Below are 21,649 nucleotides of genomic sequence, written 5' to 3'. Positions count from 1 at the left end.
TTCCCAGTGATTATTCACATGCATCCAATCATCCTCTGTAAATATTGGCATACTCCCATCATCCTCTGCTAATTTTATTATATATTTATATATCATTAACATTCGTAGAGGACCTTGCAGAAAACAGAGACACTGCCAAGAACCACTGTAAACATTGGCATAATTCCAATGGATTCCTTGCCCTAATTATTGAAGTTCTGCTATACAAATGTAAAATGACACCATTATTGCAGATTAAAGAGATTTATTAGTACACAGCATTGAAATAAAGTGCAAGGGAGTTTGAAAAATAGAGAAATAAAAGAATGCAGAATTTTTGTTTGAGGCGTGTACTGCCTTGGAGAGACTGAAACCAACAAACTCTGCCTACCACTTATATAACCTGGTCTGTCTGCCCTCCGCCACCAGCACTTACCTTCTGATATGCTGGATTCCTGGAACATTGTATCAAAAGCTCGATGGATGTCTGCGAATGATGGCCGGTCCCCTGGGTTCCACTTCCAACCTAGAGACGAGCATCGTGGTTAGAAGTTTCCTTAGTGAGGTAAAGCCTTCCCATCCAACAGCGATACTGCGGCCTGTTTCCTAACACTAACTCATCTACTGATTTACTGAGGGAGGTGAGCAGGTTTCCTCTGCCCCTACCGCGGATGAAGCAGAGAGTTAAGCCGTGGTGAAGAATGGAGTCCTGGCACCGCCTAGCCGCCGACCAGCTAGCTGAAATCAAAGCAATAGCACCAATGTTTTTCCGCCCAGACCAGCTCTCAGCATTCAAACCTTTCTTGCCTTAATGGTAGCCAGCTGTTTAATCGAGCTCCGTTAATTAGAGAGCGGTGTAATTGTGGCAGCTCCAGGGCGTGGGACAGTTGGGGCAAATAACACAGAAGTGGGTGGCACGGTGGTTAGCACTATTGCTTCACAGTGTCAGGTACTCGGGTTCGATTCCCGACTTGGGTCACTGTCTGTGCGGATTCTGCACGTTCTCCCTGTGTCAGTGTAGGTTTCCCCCGGGTGCTCCGGTTTCCTCCCACTAGTCCTGAAAGTTGTGCTGTTAGGTGAATTGGACATTCTGAATTCTCCCTCTGTGACCCGAACAGGCGCCTGAATGTGGCGACTACGGGATTTTCACAGTAACTTCATTGCAGTGTAAATGTAAGCCTACTTGTGACCCTAATACAGATTAAAAGATTATTATTATCATAACTGTGTGTGGACTGAGTATTATTGTTGGGCTGCTGGCTGTGGAGGCCAGCATCAATACAGCACCTCCAGTGGCTTGAGGATAGAACTGTAGCGTGACTGGCAGTTACCGTAAGTATGAACACGGGAATTTATAATGGCAAAAGCTGACCAGGAAATGCTGGCAGTTGTAGCACTTTTGTATGTTACACTATCTAAACTTGCCACTGAATTTTTAAAAATAAATTTAGAGTCCTCAATTTTCCCCCCCCCCCAATTAAGGGGCAATTTAGTGTGACCAATCCTCCTACCCTGCACATCTTTTTGGGTTGTGGGGTGAGACCTACACAGACATGGGGAGAATGGGGAGACATGGTGCAAACTCCACATGGTCAGTGACCCGGGGCCGGGATCGAACCCAGGTCCTCGGCGTCGTGGACTTGCCGTTGAATTGACTCTGTGTACTCACATGCTCGCATCAACTCGTAGACTTTCTCTGGACAACCTTCAGGCCGCTCCATCCTGTAATCCTTTTCCAACAGGTCATAAACTTGCGAAAGGTCAATTCCAGGGTAAGGGGACATGCCGTATGTCGCAATCTCCCACAGGAGGACACCAAAGGCTGGGGGAAAATGACATTATATATCTGAACTAATATAACATACAGAAAGAGATCATTTTCTTTGCAGCATTACGTGCGCAGTTGCAGTCTAATGATATTCCATCATGAGACACCCTGGTCTCCTTCACATAGAAATGAGTGCAAGGCTGGTTTAGCACACCGGGCTAAATAGCTGGCTTTTAAAGCAGACCAAGGCAGGCCAGCAGCACGGGTTCAATTCCCGTACCAGCCGCCCCGAACAGGCGCCAGAATGTGGCGACTAGGGGCTTTTCACAGTAACTTCATTTGAAGCCTACTTGTGACAATAAGCGATTTTCATTTTACATTTCAAGAAATGGTCAAATCATTTAAGATGTTCAAAGATAAACAATGGCAGGATGATGCAATTTCACATGTGGAGGGCAGTTGCCTCTCGGACCCTGTAAATGATTCCGGGGTCGATCATTATGGATTTTGTTTAATACGGTCCCTATTATTTCTATCCACTCAGCCATGAGCTTGGACAATGCAGCTGTATGGTGATGGGGTGGGTGCAGGGAAGGGTTTGTAAAATTAATTGGATAAACACACCAAAGCTGAACGACTCCCAGTGGAAGCAACTGCTGGAAATTCAGCTTTCCGACATCACCGGCATCAATAACACACCCACAGGCGGCAAACCATAATGAAGTAAGTGGAACTCAACAGAGCTGCTAAACACAACACTAATAAGAGGGGTGTGGGGGAAGAAGGGGAGACTGGGAAATCTAGCAAATGGCTCAAGTGGATTGCACGAGCTTTGGTTTTAATAGTGAGGTTTCTTTAACCAGAGTTAATTATTCCACCGCAGCCAAAAGCACTTGCACTCGGTGCAAGAATCTTAACAATGCACATTATAAATATTCAGTCTATGTACGTACCCCACACATCGGATTTGATTGAAAATTTGTTGTAGGCCAGACTCTCTGGAGCAGTCCATTTAATGGGAAACTTTGCCCCAGCGTGTGCTGTGTACGTGTCCCCCGTCATTAACCTACTTAACCCAAAATCAGCCACTTTAACCAAGTGGTTCTCCCCTACAAGGCAATTCCTAGCGGCAAGATCCCTAGGAGAAGGCACAAAGAACGATCAGATTCAAAGTTACAAGAGACAATCAGACGCTGCAGCAATTTACAATTGGACACTAGAAAAGTTACATTGGGAGAATTAGATGGCTATGAAGCCACATATGCCTGTGACGAGTGTGCAGGCAGTTTGCTAATGACTGCATTGTCCAGACTGAAAGATAGAGACCCAACATTAACACAGCTATTAATTTCAAAATGGCAATTCCTTCTTCTCAGACAGTTGTAGCTGTGGAAAATAAATCCTGGTCTAATGACCAGTACATATAGCGATTGTCCAATTCATTACCTTACTTTCAGAAATCATTGTATGAATGGATCTTTCAGTGCCTTGAAAATAACCGACTTCCATAGAATTCCAGGGCAGAAGGAGGCCATTCGGCCCATTGAATTTGTACGAATCCTCCAAGAGACAGCACCCTACCTAGGCCCACTCCCCGTAACCTGCACATCCTTGGGCACTAGGGACAATGTAGCATGGCCAATCCACCTAACTGGCACATCTTTGTGCCTATGGGAGGAAGCCCATGCAGACATGGGGAGAAAGTGCAAACTCTACACAGTCACCCAAGGCTGAAATTGAACCCAGGTCCTTGGTGCTGTGAGGCAGCAGTGCTAACCACTGTGCCACCCTTCACTTCCACGTGAACATGCTATTACAGCATGTGAGCAGTGAACTCATTTACACAGGGTTCAGGCTGTTTCTGCCTGAGAAAAGCTTAGATTTGTCCAAGCCAGTGTTATTTTAAAGATTGCAGATAGCAACACAAGTCCTGGTTAGAGTAGACAACTGGGTAATTCTCATGCTGTGGTCTATTCAACAAGGAGCTGACGTTTAAAAATAAATTTTATGGCAGCACGGTGGCACAGTGGTTAGCATTGTTGCCTACGGCGCTGAGGACTCGGGTTCGATCCCGGCCCCGGGTCAATGTCCGTGTAGAGTTTGCACATTCTCCCGTGTCTGCGTGGGTTTTGCCCCCACAACCCAAAAGATGTGCAGGATAGGTGGGTTGGCCACGCTAAATTGCCCATTAATTAGAAAATATAATTGGGTACGCTAAATTTAAAACAAAAATACATTTTAAACATGACAATTTTCTGCAGTGAATCTCAATCCTACTTGGTGAAATGAATCACACCCTAATAGGATTGAGTACGAGGACAATGTACCTGTGAATGAAATTTTTCTTCTCCAAATATTCCATCGCAGAGGAGATCTGAGTTGCCATGTATAGCAGCACAACAGCATTCACCTCCTCCTTGTTGCAATCACGCAGGTAATCCAGAAGGTTACCATGAGTCATAAACTCTGTGATGATGTAAAATGGAGGCTCCCGGGTACATACACCTTTAGGGAGAAATGACACAAGGGACTCATTGTAAAAGTGTTACCAACATTCTACATGGTGTTCAAATCCATTCTGTGTTCCCAGCTGGGTGAATGACCTATTGCTCAAACACTAACTTGTGCAGAGAAACTAGATCCAAAAAATAAAACATTTTAAAATAAACATTTTAATGTTGTTTTGATGTCTGATAAAATCATTGTTTCCCAACTTTTTCCCCATATAAAATGGGATGCATTATTCTGATTTATGAAAGGTTACTTTCCAATCATAACATTGCAAAGTTTCCCGTGTCGCCTATTCTGAGTATCCACTGGGTTACTGGCTGTGATTTTAGAATAAACAATTCTGTATCCCCTTTTGCAACAGGAATTCACCGTTTTAGTAAATCCCTGCTGTTGGTTTCCGTTACCCCTCTGTTACGGACATACAAAAACGACAGCCAGGAAAAGATCAGCTGATTCATCAAGCGGTTGGCTACCTGTCCATCAGTTCTCACATTCTTACTAAAAATTAATGAAATTGGATGCCCTTAACTTCAAAACAAGTTCCCCAAGTCCTCAAATCCAGGCACGCACGAGCAAAAAATTCCAGAATTTAATTTCTCCGCATCAATCAAACTTTTAGAGATCTGTATCAAGTCCCAACAACAGGAATGTGCAATTAACAGAATTATAGAGCTCAGTTAGCACAATAAAACACTTCGAGCTGCTTCACAGGAGTGGTCGCAAACCCCTCCCTCACCTTTCCCTTTTTTTTTGTTTTTGTTTTATAAATTTAGAGTACCCAATTCATTTTTTCTAATTAGGGTGGCCAATCCACCTACCCTGCACATCTTTAGGTTGTGGGGGTGAAACCCACGCAGACACGGGGAGAATGTGTAAACTCCACACGGACAGTGACCCAGAGCCGGGATCGAACCTGGGACCTCGGCGCCGTGAGGCGTCAGTGCTAACCACTGTGCCGCCCTCCATTTTCATGAATAACCCTTAATTTTGGGTACATATATATATATATTAATAAAATGCCTTTAATATTGTAAAATAAGGATATATTAGGGCAGGTGACAGAAAGCTTGGTCAAAAACGTAGGTTTTAAGGAATGGCTTAAAAAGAGAAAAGTGGGGCTGCATGGTGGCGCAGTGGTTAGCACTGCTGCCTCTCGGCGTCGAGGTCCCAGGTTCCATCCCGGCTCTGGATCACTGTCGATGTGAAGTTTGCACATTCTCCGTGCGTTTGCGTGGGTTTTGCCCCCACAACCCAAAGATGTGTAGGGTAGGTGGATTAGCCACGCTAAATTGCCCCTTAATTGGAAAAAAATTAATTGGGTACTCTAAATTTATTTTTTTTCAATTCATGAAAATGGTTTGATTGGTATTTCTTGCAAATAAAGCATGTCCTTAGAGCCATTGGGCAGCGTGACCTGTTTCTTTTAATTGAGCGCAAAAAATTCAAAAGGATAATTATTTTTTGCTCGACTGTAATAAAATGGGGTAGATGGACAGAGAGATCTTGGGGTGGGGGTGCGGATATATAAATCACTAAAGTTAATGCCTCAAGTTAAAAAGGTCAAAAAAGCAAACACGGCACCACGGTTGACTTCCAGAGGGGCCAAATTGAAAAGCAGAGGCGCCGTCTTAGGTCTGGGTATAATCCTAGTTAGACCTCACTTAGAGCACTGTGAACATCAGTTCTACAACCTCCCCGTGAACTCTCTGTGATAACTATATATCCCTTTGCATGACGATAACCACAAATTAAGGGTTAAAAAAGGCAAGAGACACTGGACAAGATGCAAAAATAGTTTAAAAGGATTACACCATAACTAAGAGGTTATCACCATCTAGAAGGACTGAACTCGCTGGAGTTCTCTCTGGAAAAGAGAAGCCCTGCTGGAGGTGCTAGCACAAAGAGGTTGAATAGGGTAGATGTGGAAAAGCTTCCACTTGTGGCAGAGGCCAAAAATTGTGCTGAGAAATAGCCACTAATAAAACCAACAGGGAATTCAGCAGGAGTTCCTTTACTCAGAATGCAAAACTCCCTAATGCAATGAGTAGTTGAGGCAAATAGTATCCCTTAAATGCATCTCTGCTACGTGAACACTAGAGGGAAAAAAAACAATTAAAGGTTCTGCTAATACGGTTAAGATAAAGAGTGGTAAGAGACAGCTTGTGTGGTGAATGAACACAGCACAGACCAGTTGGGCTTGTTTCAGTGCTGTACGTTCTATTCAACTCTGTACAGTTCTGTTATACAGTGAACTGTTCCATCAGTTTCATAAAATGACTAGTGCAAAAGGAAGCCCATCGAGTCTGCACCGACCGTCTGAAAGAGCACCCCTCCCTAGGCCTTGCCCCCACCCTATCCCCGCAACCCAGTAAGCCCACCTAACCTTTTAGACACTAAGGGGCAATTTAGCATGGCCAATAAACATGGCCAATTAACCTATCCTGCACATCTTTGGGTTGTGGGGACGAAACCCACGCAAACACGGGGAGAATGTGCAAACTCCACATGGACAGTGACCCAGAGCCGCAATTGGACCTGGGACCTCAGCGCCGTGAGACGGCAGTGCTAACCTCTGTGCCACCGTGCTTCCCATAGGGGCAATTTATCATGGCCAATCTACCTACCCTGCACATCTTTGGACATTGGAACATGGGAGGAAACTGGAGCACCCGGAGGAAACCCACGCAGACACGGGGAGAATGTACAAACTCCACACACAGAGACCCAAGGCTGGTATTGAAACCGGGTCTCTGACGTTGTGAGGCAGCAGTGCTAACCACTGTGCCACCGTGGCGCCCGTTCGTGCATACACTGCCTCAGAAGTAACTAAAGATGTAAAAACCACTAAATGTCCAGTAATTTATTCTCAGGGCACATTTACTGTAGTTTGAAATATATTGAGGTCATGATTCAAGGCTTCACAACAACACCTACGCCTGGGGAGTTTAATTGAATCTGCAAGTGCAATGCAGCCAAGTTTAATTTCAGGACTGCTGTCAGTACATGTAGTTTATTATCTTCAAATTTCCCTTCTCAATGATAATTCAGTATAAGTATGCTGCTTTATCCACTTAAATCTAATATCATTCAATTTGCAGCCGCAGTTATTGTTATAGGTTTGGAGGCCTCTGCTAGTGTCTGGTTCCACATTGGAGTCAGGCTAACCCCATGCCCCTTTTCTCTCTTATATCTTTTAATATATTTCTTCACGTCCCAACTTAGCTTCCTCTTTCACGCCATGATTGAATGAGATCCCGTATTCTCAGTCTAAAAAGTCGAGTACTCAAATACTGGCACCGGTGTTGAAAAGTCACCTCACCTGTAAAGACTTACCTAGCAGCTGTACCAGGTTGGGATGCTTAATTTCCTTCATAACTGCAGCCTCTTTCAAGAATTCTTCCACTTCCATTGTATCTTCCTGCAGAAAGAGAACAGCTCTGCATTAAGCACGGAGGAGCAAATGGTGCAGGGATGCTGGCATCGCACACAATATAAATGAAGAGCTTGATCCATCCGCTGCCAATCCGTGGTAAGAGACTATGGCAGGAGTGGTCTCAATCACACATGCAGTTTCGTAACTGAAATGCCAATGCCTTCCTCCCCATAAAGAACATATATATGTTTTGCTGCAGACATTTGTTCGCAGGCCTCACGTACCAAGATGTTACGCGTAACAACTGTACACAGAGGTTAGCCAAATCTGGAATTCACGGATGGAGACAATGAAGTTGCAATTTCATAACTACACGCAAATATCGTATTTCATCTCAGCACCCATGGTACATGGCTGAACTGCAAATTCTGCTTAACATTCCCTTAGGGAGATGAGAAATGTTTTTATGCAGTTTCGATAATAACTTTCAAAAGGAAATCAGATCAATACTTGAAAAGAAAAATTTACAAGGCCTCTGCGCAAGCGGTGCGGTGGCACCAACTGGACGAACCTTTCAAAAGGACTGGCATCGGCACGATGGGCTGAATGGTCTCCTAAGCTCGGTCACTCTACAATTCTAGAAAGGGGCTCAAATTGATACGCACCTCATCTTGTACAGATTTTACTCAAAGTATGTCACCTGAAATGAGTTACTTTGAAGTGGTAGCTTTTATATATGAGAACACAGTGAGCGACTAGTTAAACAAGCCTCATTATTACTCGAGGTCTCGACTTCTGAGTGTATCTGGGCACTTCTCCCAATCCTACCCTGTTACCATTTATTGCGCACCCTATCAGTGTTCTTTCAAACAAAAAAATTGCCAGTTTATACTGCAATCATTTTGTAAGAACTCCTCATTTCTGTGCGGCACGGGGGCACAGTGGTTAGCACTGCTGCCTCACAGCATCGAGGACCCAGGTTCAATCCCAGCCCCGGGTCACTGTGTGGAGTTTCAACATTCTCCCCGTGTCTGCGTGGGTCTCACCCCCACAACCCAAGCAGGTTAGGTGAATTGGTCACGCTAAACGGTCCTTAATTGGAAAAAAATAATAATTGGGTTCTTTAAATTAAAAAAAAAAGCTTTTAAAAAAAGAACTAATTTCCGCACTGCGAGTTGAAAGAATCCCTGAAATTGCTGAGCAAAGTGGAACCGTTGTGTGCTAAGTAAGACAAGTCGTGGGTAGATGGTGCTGCCATGTGGTAATGTTCACTTGTTTTTGGGATGTGGGTGACACTGACACGGCTAAACTGGTAGCTTGGAAAACATTAAGAATTGACCATGTAGCGTGGAACTGATACCACACACAAGGTGGAGGCGGCAATGTTTATGACAATTGGACGATTTTGCGCTAACCCAGAAACGACCAAATTTATTTTGAGTTCAACTTCACAACTTACTCTGCAGCATTTGAACATTGGAATTGCAACCCCAGTACAATAACTACAAGGCTAAACTACATGGTACATTTCTATCAATACTATTGTCAAGGTGGATGGCACGGTGACGCAATGGTTAGCACTGCTGCCTCACAGCGCCGAGGGCCCGGGTTCGATCCCGGCCCCGGGTCACTGTCCATGTGGAGTTTGCACATTCTCCCCGTGTCTGTGTGGGTCTCACCCCCACAACCCTAAAAGATGTGCAGGGTAGGATAATTGACCACGCTAACTTGCCCCTTAATTGGAAATAAAGAATTGGGTACGCTAAACATATTTTAAAAAATACTATTGTAATGCCAATGTCCATTAAAGTCACGGTCCGCAAGATTCTGAAACCAAAAAGAAAATGCTGGAAAATCTCAGCAGGTCTGGCAGCATCTGGAGGGAGAGAAAAGAGCTAACGTTTCGAGTCCAGATGACCCTTTGTCAAAGCCGAACTCGGTCATCTGGACTCGAAATGTTCGCTCTTTTCTCTCCCTACAGATGCTGCCAGACCTGCTGAGATTTTCCAGCATTTTCTTTTTGATTTCAGATTCCAGCATCCGCAGTAATTTGCTTTTGTCCACAAGGTTCTGTTGCTTGTGACACTGTGCAGTAGAACATCGATTGACAATATCACTGAAATATATTGGCACTGAGGACAAATGCTTTGACGCTACACACACACACACACACACACATCTTATGTAATCCAAGGAAAACACAGCAGGAACCACTCGTCAAGAGGGTTTCATGCAGCAGCTCAACAGAAATCAGGCGGATCGGTTGCACCCTCGCCCAGTATCCAGGGTCGGTTCCACCCTCGCCCAGTATCCAGGGTCGGTTCCACCCTCGCCCAGTATCCAGGGTCAGTTGCACCCTCGCCCAGTATCCAGGGTCAGTTCCACCCTCACCCAGTATCCAGGGTCGGTTCCACCCTCGCCCAGTATCCAGGGTCTGTTCCACCCTCGCCCAGTATCCAGGGTCGGTTCCACCCTCGCCCAGTATCCAGGGTCTGTTCCACCCTCACCCAGTATCCAGGGTCGGTTCCACCCTCGCCCAGTATCCAGGGTGGCCCTTGGTTGAATTCCCTCTACTCTAGAATCAACTAAATGTCACATTTTAAAGTGTTGTGCAGTAACTGGAGTATCTCATTTGTAGCTGGATTACATTTAGAGTTTTGAATTCTTGATCCGTAAATCTGATGGGGGCAACTCAAAAAGCATCTCCGAAGGGTCCAGTTCATTTGGAACTGCCCTCTTTGCTGCAATAATACAGAACTAATCACACACTACTCTCCTGTTTCCTCTGCTTTAAATGTTTAACTACTTTGTCCTTGAAGGACACAATGGTCTCAAAAACTAAATTTGTCCAGACGTTAAGATGCACAGTGCAAGTGGGAAGCCGTAACAATTTTAGTTAGAAAAGATTATTCTACCTGCTTATAGAGGATATAGCAAAGGTCCTATTGTGAAGAGAGCACACACGGTGAGCTTCCTCGAGGGGACACCCCCTCTGCACTGACCCGGTTATCGTGCAATGCTGCCTGATTAGGGTCTGAACTGTCACACGAGTAAGAACAGTAAAACTTAGAGACCGGAGTCTCTAAACATCACTTTGCATTCAGTTCAGACCTGGTTCCTGCTGCAAAGGTTTAGCTGGTAGTCCTCGGTGTCAACGCCAAATTTGTAAATGCACCCTAACTGAATCATGGAAAATTAAGAAAAGATAAGGCTACAATAGAGTCCCTGTACAATTCGCTGTTCGATCTTTCCACTGACTTTCACTTCCAGGAAACTAGCATTACAAATGCTTTCTCCTCATCTTGAAAGCAATGATAACAGATAAACATGCACTTATACAGCGCCTCCCACATCCTCAGGATTTGACAAAGCACTGCACAGCCAATGAAGTAATTTATATAAAAAGTGGGGCCATTCGTTTTGCCAGATGTGCAGCCAATTTATTAAAGCTCAGGTTACTCAAACAACAATTAGATAAATGACCGTTTGTGTGGGTGTGGGTATAGGTGTGGGGGGAGGCGGGGAAATGCCTCACCTAGATGCGATGGGCCAAATGGTCTCCTTTTGCGCTGTTATGATTCTATTATCTGTTGAAGATGGCATTAAGGGAGGAATATGGGCAGGAGCACTGGGCAGCCTTCCCTGCTCTTTGTTGACGGTGCCAGGGTAGCCCTTCTATCATCATCCAATAGGCAGATACAGCCACTGTTTAGCACAGAATCAGAGACTGGTGCAGAAGAGGCCATTCATCCCATTGTACCAGTGCTAATATTTCAGCACAGCAGTCCAGATAGTCTTACATTCCTGCTCTTTCCCCGTAGCCCTGCAATTTTCTTCCATTTCTTAGCCAAAAGACAGCATCAGTGAAATATCAGGCTAGATTACACACACAAGTTGTGGAGCGGTGTTTGAACCAATAACCTTCCGACTGTGAGATTAACTGGTCATCATTGAACCCAAGCTGGATGATCTATACAATGTGGAACTTGCTATCTGGGCTTGGACCCTTCTGCCTACTTCTCAGCTCTCCAACCATGGCTCAGCTCCAACAGACCCTGCACCAATTTTGTGACTTCAAACATTATCCACTTTGAACACCCGCTTTCTGCGAAATAGAACAGGTGGCCGGTGGCGATTGAGTACACCGGTGTTGAAACAATTCTCCAGGGCAAATGTTGACCCTGCCAGCAGGTGGAGACAGTGCAAGTTGTTGGGGAGTCTCCTGTACTTTAAATTTCATTGCGGGAGGATGTAGAGGAAGAACTAAGCTGAAACTGACAGATCAGTGGATTAATAGGATGTCGACATCAACGGTTGAAACATTCTGTATACACCTCGAGCTCGGTACGCGCCTCGAGCTCGGTACGCGCCTCGAGCTCGGTACGCGCCTCGAGCTCGGTACGCGCCTCGAGCTCGGTACGCGCCTCGAGCCCAGTATGCGCCTCGAGCTCGGTATGCGCCTCGAGCTCCTTTCAAATGGGCCTTAAAAGTGAACGACATATTCTCACATGAGAATCACCTGCTCAAAATCATAGAATCTCTACAATGCAGGAGGCCATTCGGCCTATCGAGTCTACACTGACCATCTGAAAGAGCATTCTACCTAGGGCCCCCGCCACTCCAACCTACACATCTTTTGATACTACAGGGAAATTTAGCACGGCCAATCCACCTAACCTGCACATCTGAAAATCATTGTTTATTTGAAATTTAGGGCTGTGAAGCTCCTTGGGATGTTTTATAATGTTAACGGCGCTACATAACTGCAAGTGGTTGTTATGCTAGTTCAGCAAGAGCTAAACCAGAATTTGTAAGTGGGTAAGTTCAATATGAAGGCTCTCAGCAGGGGCGGCACGGTGACACGGTGACCAGCACTGCTGCCTCGCGGGGCCGAGGACCCGGGTTCGATATAGGACCGGGGCCCACTGTCTGTATGGAGTTTGCACATTCTCCCCGTGTCGGCGTGGGTCTCACCCCCACAACCCAAAGATGTGCAGGGTAGGTGAACTGGCCATGGTAAATTGGAAAAAAAATATAACTGGGTACTCTAAATTTAAAAAACCAAAATGATGTCTCTTACTTGTTCACTTTATAAACTGGGGGCTCTCCACTTTTCGGATAATTGGGGTTCCAATGCACAGAGAAGGTTTTTCACCGAAGCCCACCCTCTTGTAATAGGGTATAATTTCATGTGCGTCACTTGAGTCATCAACTCAAATTGTCGCCATAGTCAGCATGTGCAAAACAACTCTCTCAAGGCAGAATGCAATTTAGAGGGATGAAAGCTTGAGACTTTATGCAACAGTCTCAGTTCAACCCGCTTTCTGGGGAACAACACTGCAGCTTTATGATGGCTAAGTGAAATTCTAATTGATCGGAATGTCAGTTCATTGTCAGGTTATCAATGTGCATATACAGCACCAAGATTTCTAATCGGTATGTAGCAGTGTTTTTCAAACTTTTTTTCCGGGGACCCATTTTTACCAACCGGCCGACCTGCGCGACCCGCGCCGGCCGACCTGCGCGACCCGCGCCGGCCGACCCGCGCCGTCCGACCTGCGCGGCCCGCGCCGGCCGACCTGCGCGACCGACCTGCGCGACCCACGCCGTCCGACCTGCGCGACCCACGCCGTCCGACCTGCGCGACCCACGCCGTCCGACCTGCGCGACCCACGCCGTCCGACCTGCGCGACCCACGCCGTCCGACCTGCGCGACCCACGCCAGCCGACCTGCGCGACCCACGCCAGCCGACCTGCGCGACCCACGCCAGCCGACCTGCGCGACCCACGCCAGCCGACCTGCGCGACCCACGCCAGCCGACCTGCGCGACCCACCATTTTCTATTATCTTGTTTGTTGCTGACAAAAATGGAGGAAATCGTTTTTGGTCCCTCTGGCCCCAATGGTCCCTATGGCCCCCCCCCCGTACTTCAAAAAAAAAAAGGCTGTGACCATTTTAAAAAATGCGGCCGCACTGCGCATGTGTGCCCGATCGTCGGTGCGCATGCATTTGCGCATGCGCACCGATGATCGCGCACGCATATGCAGTGCGGCCAGGCTAAATTTTTTTTTTCTTTTCCTGGCCATTTGAAGGCCGTTCGCAGCCGGCATTATTAAAAGGCAGCTACTGCGGCTGTTGCACACGGATTTGCGCGATCAGGAGCGCCGCGACAGACGGCTCCTCGACCCTCCCGACACCCGCCCGCGACACACCTGCGGGTCGCACCCCCGAGTTTGATAATGTCTGGTATAGTATTAACACCCAATTCAACCAAAACCTGCAAGATTATATATCGAACACTAGGTGGGGCTCATGGCCCACTCAATAACAACGTGTAATATAATTGGGCATATTAACACTGCAGTTTATTTGAAGTTTTCTGATGAACATTGTCCTCCCATACTGGGGTTGAGAGAGAGAGAGAGAGAGAGAGAGAGAGAGAGAGAGAGAGAGAGAGAGTTATCCTGACTTCATCTTGAGGGCCAATGTATCAAACGGTGAATTGTTGGGCGATGAACTCTCAGGTAGGTCAATCGCATTAAAGGTGGGGGAGAGGCCGAAGCCGGGGCCATCAACACTGGGCAAACAGGGAGAGTTTTCCGTCACAAGACAACCACAAACTCGAGCCAAGAGCCTTGCTAAAAGTGGCAAACATGCATCTCCTGCACAGGGTGCTTCTCCATTTTCCAATCCCAACTGTGAGTTACCAATTTTCTTCAGCAGCTCGAGTCATATCTGCTTATGATGACAAAAGTCCGAACCCACTCAATCAATTATCCACCAAAAATCATCTCCAACAAGAGAGAATCCATCTCCCGATGACATTCAATGGCATAACTTTCATCGAACCCCCACTATCAATCTCTTTGTGGCCACACACCACCCCAACGTGAAAATATATCACTGTTCCTCCACTGTTACGGAGTTAAAGACCTGGAAATCGCCCGTAACAGCACCGTGAGTGGACTGATAACAGCTGGAACTGCAGCTGGCCAAGAAGATGGCTCACCCCCTCACGCCCCTCCCCCTCCCCCTCAGGATGGACAACAAATGCTGGCCTTGACAGCAACATTCACATCCCGCGAAGGAATGAAAAAAATGCAAAAGATCCCAAGATGTCAGAAGCAATTAGATAAAACTTGGTAAAAAGGGATGTTTGAAGACTGACTAAAAGTTTGGTCAAGGAGGTAGGTTTCAAGTAGACGCTTAAAGGAGGAACGAACGCGCGAGATTCCAGAGCTCAGGACCTTGGTAGATGAAAGGATAAAGGGAGTGAGGGGCGTGCAAGAGGCGAAAGATGGAAGAATGCAGACTTCCCAAAGAACTGTACAGCTGGGGGGCTGAGACATAAACTGGCAGGGGTGAGATGATTGAAAGGTTTGAACACGATGATGAGAATTTAAAAAAAATTGACGCCTTGCTGGACTGAGAGCCAACAAAGGTCAGCAAGCTCAGGGATTGGTGAATGAATAGCTCTCGGTACGAGTTCAGAGGCAGAGTGTAGGATGAATTCGGGTTTATGGAGGATACAGGCCATGCAGGAGAGCATTGGAATATCCGAGCCCGGACACAAGGGAAAACACTGCAAAGCCAGGATTTACCAGCGGTGCAGGCAGGAAATTGCAATCCTCAGGGGGCAGCAGGAGATTCCAATGTCTTGTATAAGAAGCACTACCACCCTGTGAGAGCGTCAGATCTCAGGTAGGGGCCCTCCAGCCTAAAGTAACCAAAATTCCCAAAGCAATCTCCCAGTGTTATCATCTGTATACAGACATGTATGTAAAGAAAAACAGCAGCTCTTATAACTCCCTTTCATCACGCAATGGATATTGTCATTGTACACTCAGGTGTTCTGGCTCAACAACTACACACTGGGATTGTGGAGGTCAGACATGCCCGGAATTCCCCCCCAATTGATTAACCAGCTCATTTTTAATTTCCTTCACAATATTCTGTCTACATTTATAAAAATATTTTTACAATTAAACCAACCTCTCTTCTGCCCTCAGTCTTGCATGGATTGATTCCTGATCTGTGGCAACTCTAACCACCTGAACTTCCCATGGCCCGTCTCTGACTTTCCCGCTCTTTTTCCTCTCCCTGTCAGCTTGTCACCATGTGCCATTGTTACCTTGAAGTCACTTTCTCCACTGCCCTTCATAGGTCTTCTTCCTGTCCCTAAACCCCCTCAACACTCCCCGGAAACATCCACACACAAGAAAGATAAATTGGGGAACTCTTTTGATTCGGAACCGCCGGTGGGGGATGAAGGCATGAGGCAGTTTTTGGATGGACTGAATTTCCTGGTGGTTGAGAAGGGGAAGGTTCAGGAGGTTGGGAGCTCCCATCCTGCTGGGGGAAATAATGGGGTGTGTGGGTTGGATGCAATCTGGGAGGCCCCTGGTCTGGACGGGTTCCCAGCAGAGTTTTATAAGAAGTTTGGCACGGAATTGGGATCCCTACTGGTGGAGGTGTTTTGTTGTCGTCGTTAGAAAACGGGGCAGAGAGGGCGGGCTGTGACGGAGGGGTTTGTGTATCTGGAAAGTGGTTTGTGAAGAATCGCCCACAACTGGACACGGATCCACAAATGGAATCTGGCCAAGCAGGTGGAGGAAGTTAAACAGGACCTGCAGAGGTGGGACCCTCTCCCACTCTCCCTGGCAGGAAGGATGCAGATGATCAGGATGAATGTACTTGTCCAGGTTCCTCTCCCGATTCATATCCATACCGATCTACATCCCCAAGGATGCAATATCACCACTGGGCATCAACAGTGGAAAGAGTGAAGGGATGGAGAAAGGAACCAGACCCCGAATGGATATAAATGGAGCAGGGTTCCTGCATAGGGATGTCCCTCTGGGCTCTGGCCACAACAGCGCTACCATCCCCACCAAGCACTCCATGAGCCCAGTGGTAGTAGACTCACTCCGGTCATGTAACCAGGTAAGACAACCAATGTCCATCACCCCATCTGCAACAACCATAGGTTCACGCCAGCCAAAATGGATGCCACCTTCAAAACGTGGAGACAGGACATGACGTTAGGAACTACCACATGGACAGTGGATTGACAAAGATTTGGGGAGGGGGGCTACTGGGGAAGGCACTCTCCCCACTGCATGAGACAAGAGAAAAATAGGAGAGCTAGGGTTTGAAATAGGGTGGGGGACTCTGGAGCGAAGCACTGAGTAGGGTCAACTCCACCTCCACATGCACAAGACTAAGCCTAATGCAGCTGAAAGTGGTGCACAGAGTACACATAACCCGAATGAACAGGTTCTTTTCGGAAGTGGGGGACAAATATGAACTGTGCCAGGGAGGCCTGGCAAACCACACCCACATGGGCATGCCCCAGACATGATGGGTTATGGACATCCTTCTTCGGGGTGATGTCCAAGGTTGTGGGGAGGAGGGTGGAGCCATGCCCGGAAGTGGAAGTCTTCAGGGTATCAGAACAGCCAGAACGCTTAAGGGAGAAGAGGGCCAACACTCTAGCCTTTGCCTCCCTAATCGCCTGCTGAAGAATCCTGCTCGGCTGGCGATCAGCAGCACCACCTAAAGATGTAGACTGGCTGGCCGGCCTGTCGGAATTTCTCCAATTGGAAAAAATCAAATTCACCATCCGGGCGCCAGAAGAGGGCTTCCACAAGTCGTGGCGGCCATTCACCAACTTGCTCCAGGACCGGTTTGTAGCCAGCAGCCTATAGTCCAGGAGGGGGAGGGTGGGGACCCCACAGAGGGATCACAGACACTAATGAAAAGGGGGAAGGGGAAAGAAGAGGGAGGCACAGGACCTAACCCCCCTCCCCCCCCGACCGAATTTTTGTAAATACATGCAACTAAATAATAACAAGAACAACCTATCACAATGTAACATATGTATAACTGTGCTACCCCAGTATGTACAGCAGGACTGATGAACCAGCGAACAACGAAAACATGCCAGATAGTAAGGGAGGGGAGGGGGTCTTGGGGAAGTAGGGGGAATGAAATGAATTGTCACGAGTAGGCTTCAATGAAGTTACTGTGAAAAGCCCCTAGTCGCCACATTCCGGCGCCTGTCCGGGGAGGCTGGTACGGGAATTGAACCGTGCTGCTGGCCTGCTTGGTCTGCTTTAAAAGCCAGCGATTTAGCTCAGTGAGCTAAACCAGCCCCTGTTTTTTTTTTGGGGGGGCGGGGGGGGGGGGGGGGTTTAGGAGTCTAATTCAAATGCTGGGCACTTGCAAACTGTGACTGATATGTATAGATTTGCTTATGTTTACTTCTATTTTTGTTGTGTATAAAAAGAAAAATGTTTCAATCAGATCACCTCCCATTCTGCTAAATTCTGGGGAATTACATGACTCAATCTGTCCTGATAAGGAAATTTCCTCTTCTCAGGATACATTCCAGAGAACCTTTGTTTCATTCCCACTGGGACAAGCCTTCATATTTGCATTTATTCACATTGTGACTATTTGTTGGATGTACAATATTTAACCTGTAATCTTTCATCGCCTTGCAGTAATTCACCAATGACTTCAAACATTTATATCAAACTGGATACAACTAATAATTAATTTGTAACTTGTTTGTGTGCATGCATCAATTAGTGTACGGCACATTAAGATAGACATGATTTATTTCATATCTGTTTTTATAGGAAGGGGACTTCCATTTTTGTTTCGTGCCTTTCACCACCTCAGGACGCCCTGGCATTCTGCAGCCAATGAAGTAATTTTGGTCTGGAGACAGCGATGACTCAGTGGGCAGTATTTTCAGCTGAGCCAGGAGGCCGTGGATTTCAACCCCACTACAGGGGACCTGACCACAAAATCTAGGCTGGCGCTCCCAGAGTAGCACTGCGGGAATGCTGGAGCTTTGGAAGTGGCGTCTGTCGGATGAGACACTAAACCGAGGTGCTGCCTACCCCCCCCTGGTGGAGGCAAAAGATCTCATGGCATTCTTCTGCAGAGCAACAGAGGAGTTTCCTGAATATTTATCCCTCAGCCACCACCAAAACAGACGGTCATTTTCACACTGCTGCTTGTGGGAGCTTGCTGGGTACAATTTTGCTGCTGCATTTTCTGCATTACAACAGTGGCAGCGCTTCCAAAGCTGTAAAGTGCTTCAGGATGTCCTGAGGTTGCGCAATAGAACCACAAGAATTTATTTCTTTAATGTAGGTTTCGCGGTTCATCTGAAAGACTGCAGCTCCAGGCAGTGCAGCACTCTTTTGATATTGCACCAACCTGGATCACGTTTCCACATCGCTAGAGTGGAATGTGAAACTACGCTCTTTGAATCCATAGAATCATAGAACTTACAGTGCAGAAGGAGGCCATTCAGCCCATCGCGTCTGCACCAACCCTTGGAAAGAGCACCCTACTTAAGTCCATACCTCCACCCCATCCCCAATAACCCCACCTAACCTTTTTGGACACTAAGGGCAATTCAGCATGGCCAATGCACCTAACCGGCTCATCTTCAGACTGTGGGAGGAAACCAGAGCACCCGGAGGAAACCCACGCAGACACGGGGAGAACGCGCAGACTCCGCAGTGACCCAAGCCAGAAATCGAACCCAGGACCCTGGCGCTGTGAAGCAACAGTGCTACCCACGTTATCCCATGCCACCCATCCAGAGATCATGGTGTGTGGTATATATAGCCAACGCCCCTTTTTTTGATTGTCCAATAACTGATAATAACTAATTATAAATGTGTAAACTGCATTTTCTTCCCAACATTCTGCTGGAATCAAACCAGCATTTCAGTGTGCAAGAGCCGAGAAGGAAATCTACTATACCTTCAGTGTCTTCACTGCCACTGTGAGATTGTATTTCTTCCACACGCCCTCGTATACCTCACCGTACTGTCCTCCACCCAGCTTGTGCTTCATCGTAATGTCTGTTCGTTCAATCTCCCATTTGTCATAATTAGGGGAGACTCCGTAAATCGTGGGCTTGTTACGTTTGGGAGCTGGGTAGTGTAGGGTGGTGATAAGTCCATCGGCCACCGTCGAGTGGTGGTGAACAAGCTCTGCCAAGGTGTTGAAACGACTCTCTGAAGATACGTACAGCTGCAAAAAACAAGGCAGGCAAGGGTTACCAGTATTCAAAACAACACTGGGAAATTCTGTTCATTTTGGGAAAGGTCAGCGTTAACCTGACTCTGTATTACTCCACATTCCTCAGCTCCGACAATGCATCAAAAGTCCATTCCAGCCCTGCCCTCTCCCAAAACTGCTCGACTTTGCTACCTTCAGATATATTTCCCTGTAAATTCCTTTACTTCCTCTCTATCCATTCTATGTTCTATGAGGGCCAAAGGGACCCAAAACCATTTCCTCCATTTTTGGCAGCAGCAAACAAGGTAAGAGAAAATGGTGGGTCGCGCAGGTCGGCCTGGTTGGGTCCCGAAGGTTGGCCGGTTGGTAAAAATGGGTCCCCGGAAAAAAGTTTGAAGAACACTGGGTTAATGCGTCATCAGTTGCACCTCATGATCACTCGAGGGCCAGACCAACAGGGGTATAAAAGGGAGCCACATTGGAGCTCTCTCTCTCTGTTGGGTGCACTGTATTCAAAGCAGCAGCAGACTAGTACAGATGGTCAGTGGAGTTATGTATAGTTACCAGTTTGATCTTGTTAACCTTCTCACTTGTATCAAAGTTAAAGTAGAGAACTCATGTAAATATTGTTATAGTTACTCAATAAACCTTTTGTTACTACTGGAAGAGTTCGAATCTTCTTCATTGGGATTCAGAATACCTCGTCACTAACCAAGGTTTGAGTAGCACATGTTACCTACCAGACAGTTAACAAAACATCTACTTGGACTTTAGCAAGGCTTTTGATAAGATCCCACATGGGAGACTGATAGGAATCCAATGACATTTGGCAAATTGGATCCAGTATTGGCCGAGTGGCAGGAAGCAGAGGGTTATGCTCGAGGGGCGTTTTTCTGACTGGAAGCCTATGGCCAGTGGGATCCTGTAGGGATCAGTGTTGGGACCATTTTGGTTTGTGATTTATATAAAGGACTTAGACATGAATGTACGAGGAATATAGGAGAGCTGATCAGTAAGTTCTCAGATGATACGAAAATTGGTGCGGTGGTAACTAGTGAAGAGGACAGCTTTAGATTACAGGAGGATATAGATGGGTTGGTCAGGTGGACTGATCAGTGGCAAATGGAATTGTATCTGGATAAGTGAGTATCAAATAATTTTTCCCCCCCCAATTAAGGGGCAATTTAGCGTGGCCAATTCACTTACCCTGCACATCTTTGGGTTGTGGGAGGGCAGCATGGTGGCGCAGTGGGTCAGCCCTGCTGCCTCACAGCGCCAGGATCCCAGGTTCGATTCCTGGCTTGGGTCACTGTGTGTGCGGAGTCTGCACGCTTCCCCCCCCCCCCGTCTGCGTGGGTTTCCTGCCACAGTCCAAAGACATGCAGGTTAGGTGAATTGGCCATGCTAAATTGCCCTTAGTGACCAAAAAGGTTAGGAGGGGTTATTGGGTTACAGGGATAGGGTGGAAGTGGGAGCTTAAGTGGGTCGGTGCAGACTCGATGGGCCGAATGGCCTCCTTCTGCATTGTATGTTTTATGGCTGTTTTTGACTGGTGCAGAGGCGATGGGCCGAAGGGCATTTTCTGTGCTGCAGGCCTCCATGATCTTCTCAAGGGCAATTAGGGATGGGGAAATAAAGGCTGGCTCAGCCAGAGACACTAATCCCCTGAATGAATAAGATAAAACAGGCCATGCCACCCAAAAGATCCACGTTGGTGTTTATGCTCGCACACAAGTCTCCGCCCTTCCTAATTATCCTAATCCATTAACATACCCGTCCTATTGGCTGAATGTATTTATCTAGCTTCTCCTTAAATGCATCAATGTGAATCACCTCAACCACGCCATCTGGTAGCAAGTTACAAATTTCCATTCCACTCTGGGCAAAGACGTCTCTCCTGAACACACCGCTGGATTTAGTAGTGATCATCTTAAATGTATGGTCCCGAATTGGGGCAGACAGTGGTATA

The 21,649-nt window shown here is 46.8% G+C and overlaps 1 protein-coding gene across 2 annotated transcripts in view; it reads right to left on the bottom strand.

Annotated features, from left to right (window-relative positions):
* The window catches only part of abl1 (c-abl oncogene 1, non-receptor tyrosine kinase), a 179,285-nt gene that overhangs the window by 4,597 nt on the left and 153,039 nt on the right, over positions 1-21,649 (bottom strand). For both annotated transcript variants that reach the window (XM_038782500.1, XM_038782501.1), the window contains exons 4-9: positions 19,420-19,692; positions 7,592-7,676; positions 4,075-4,252; positions 2,701-2,885; positions 1,649-1,801; positions 416-505 (exon numbers count right to left, since the gene is read on the bottom strand). In XM_038782500.1, the coding sequence (XP_038638428.1) occupies positions 416-505; positions 1,649-1,801; positions 2,701-2,885; positions 4,075-4,252; positions 7,592-7,676; positions 19,420-19,692 (964 nt within the window). The remainder of the gene's footprint in view (positions 1-415; positions 506-1,648; positions 1,802-2,700; positions 2,886-4,074; positions 4,253-7,591; positions 7,677-19,419; positions 19,693-21,649) is intronic.

The sequence above is a fragment of the Scyliorhinus canicula genome, chromosome 21, assembly GCF_902713615.1.
Source record: "Scyliorhinus canicula chromosome 21, sScyCan1.1, whole genome shotgun sequence".
Lineage (NCBI taxonomy): Eukaryota > Metazoa > Chordata > Chondrichthyes > Carcharhiniformes > Scyliorhinidae > Scyliorhinus > Scyliorhinus canicula.
The sequence above is the reverse complement of the archived record's forward strand: the minus strand, read 5'-3'. Positions and strand labels throughout refer to the sequence as shown.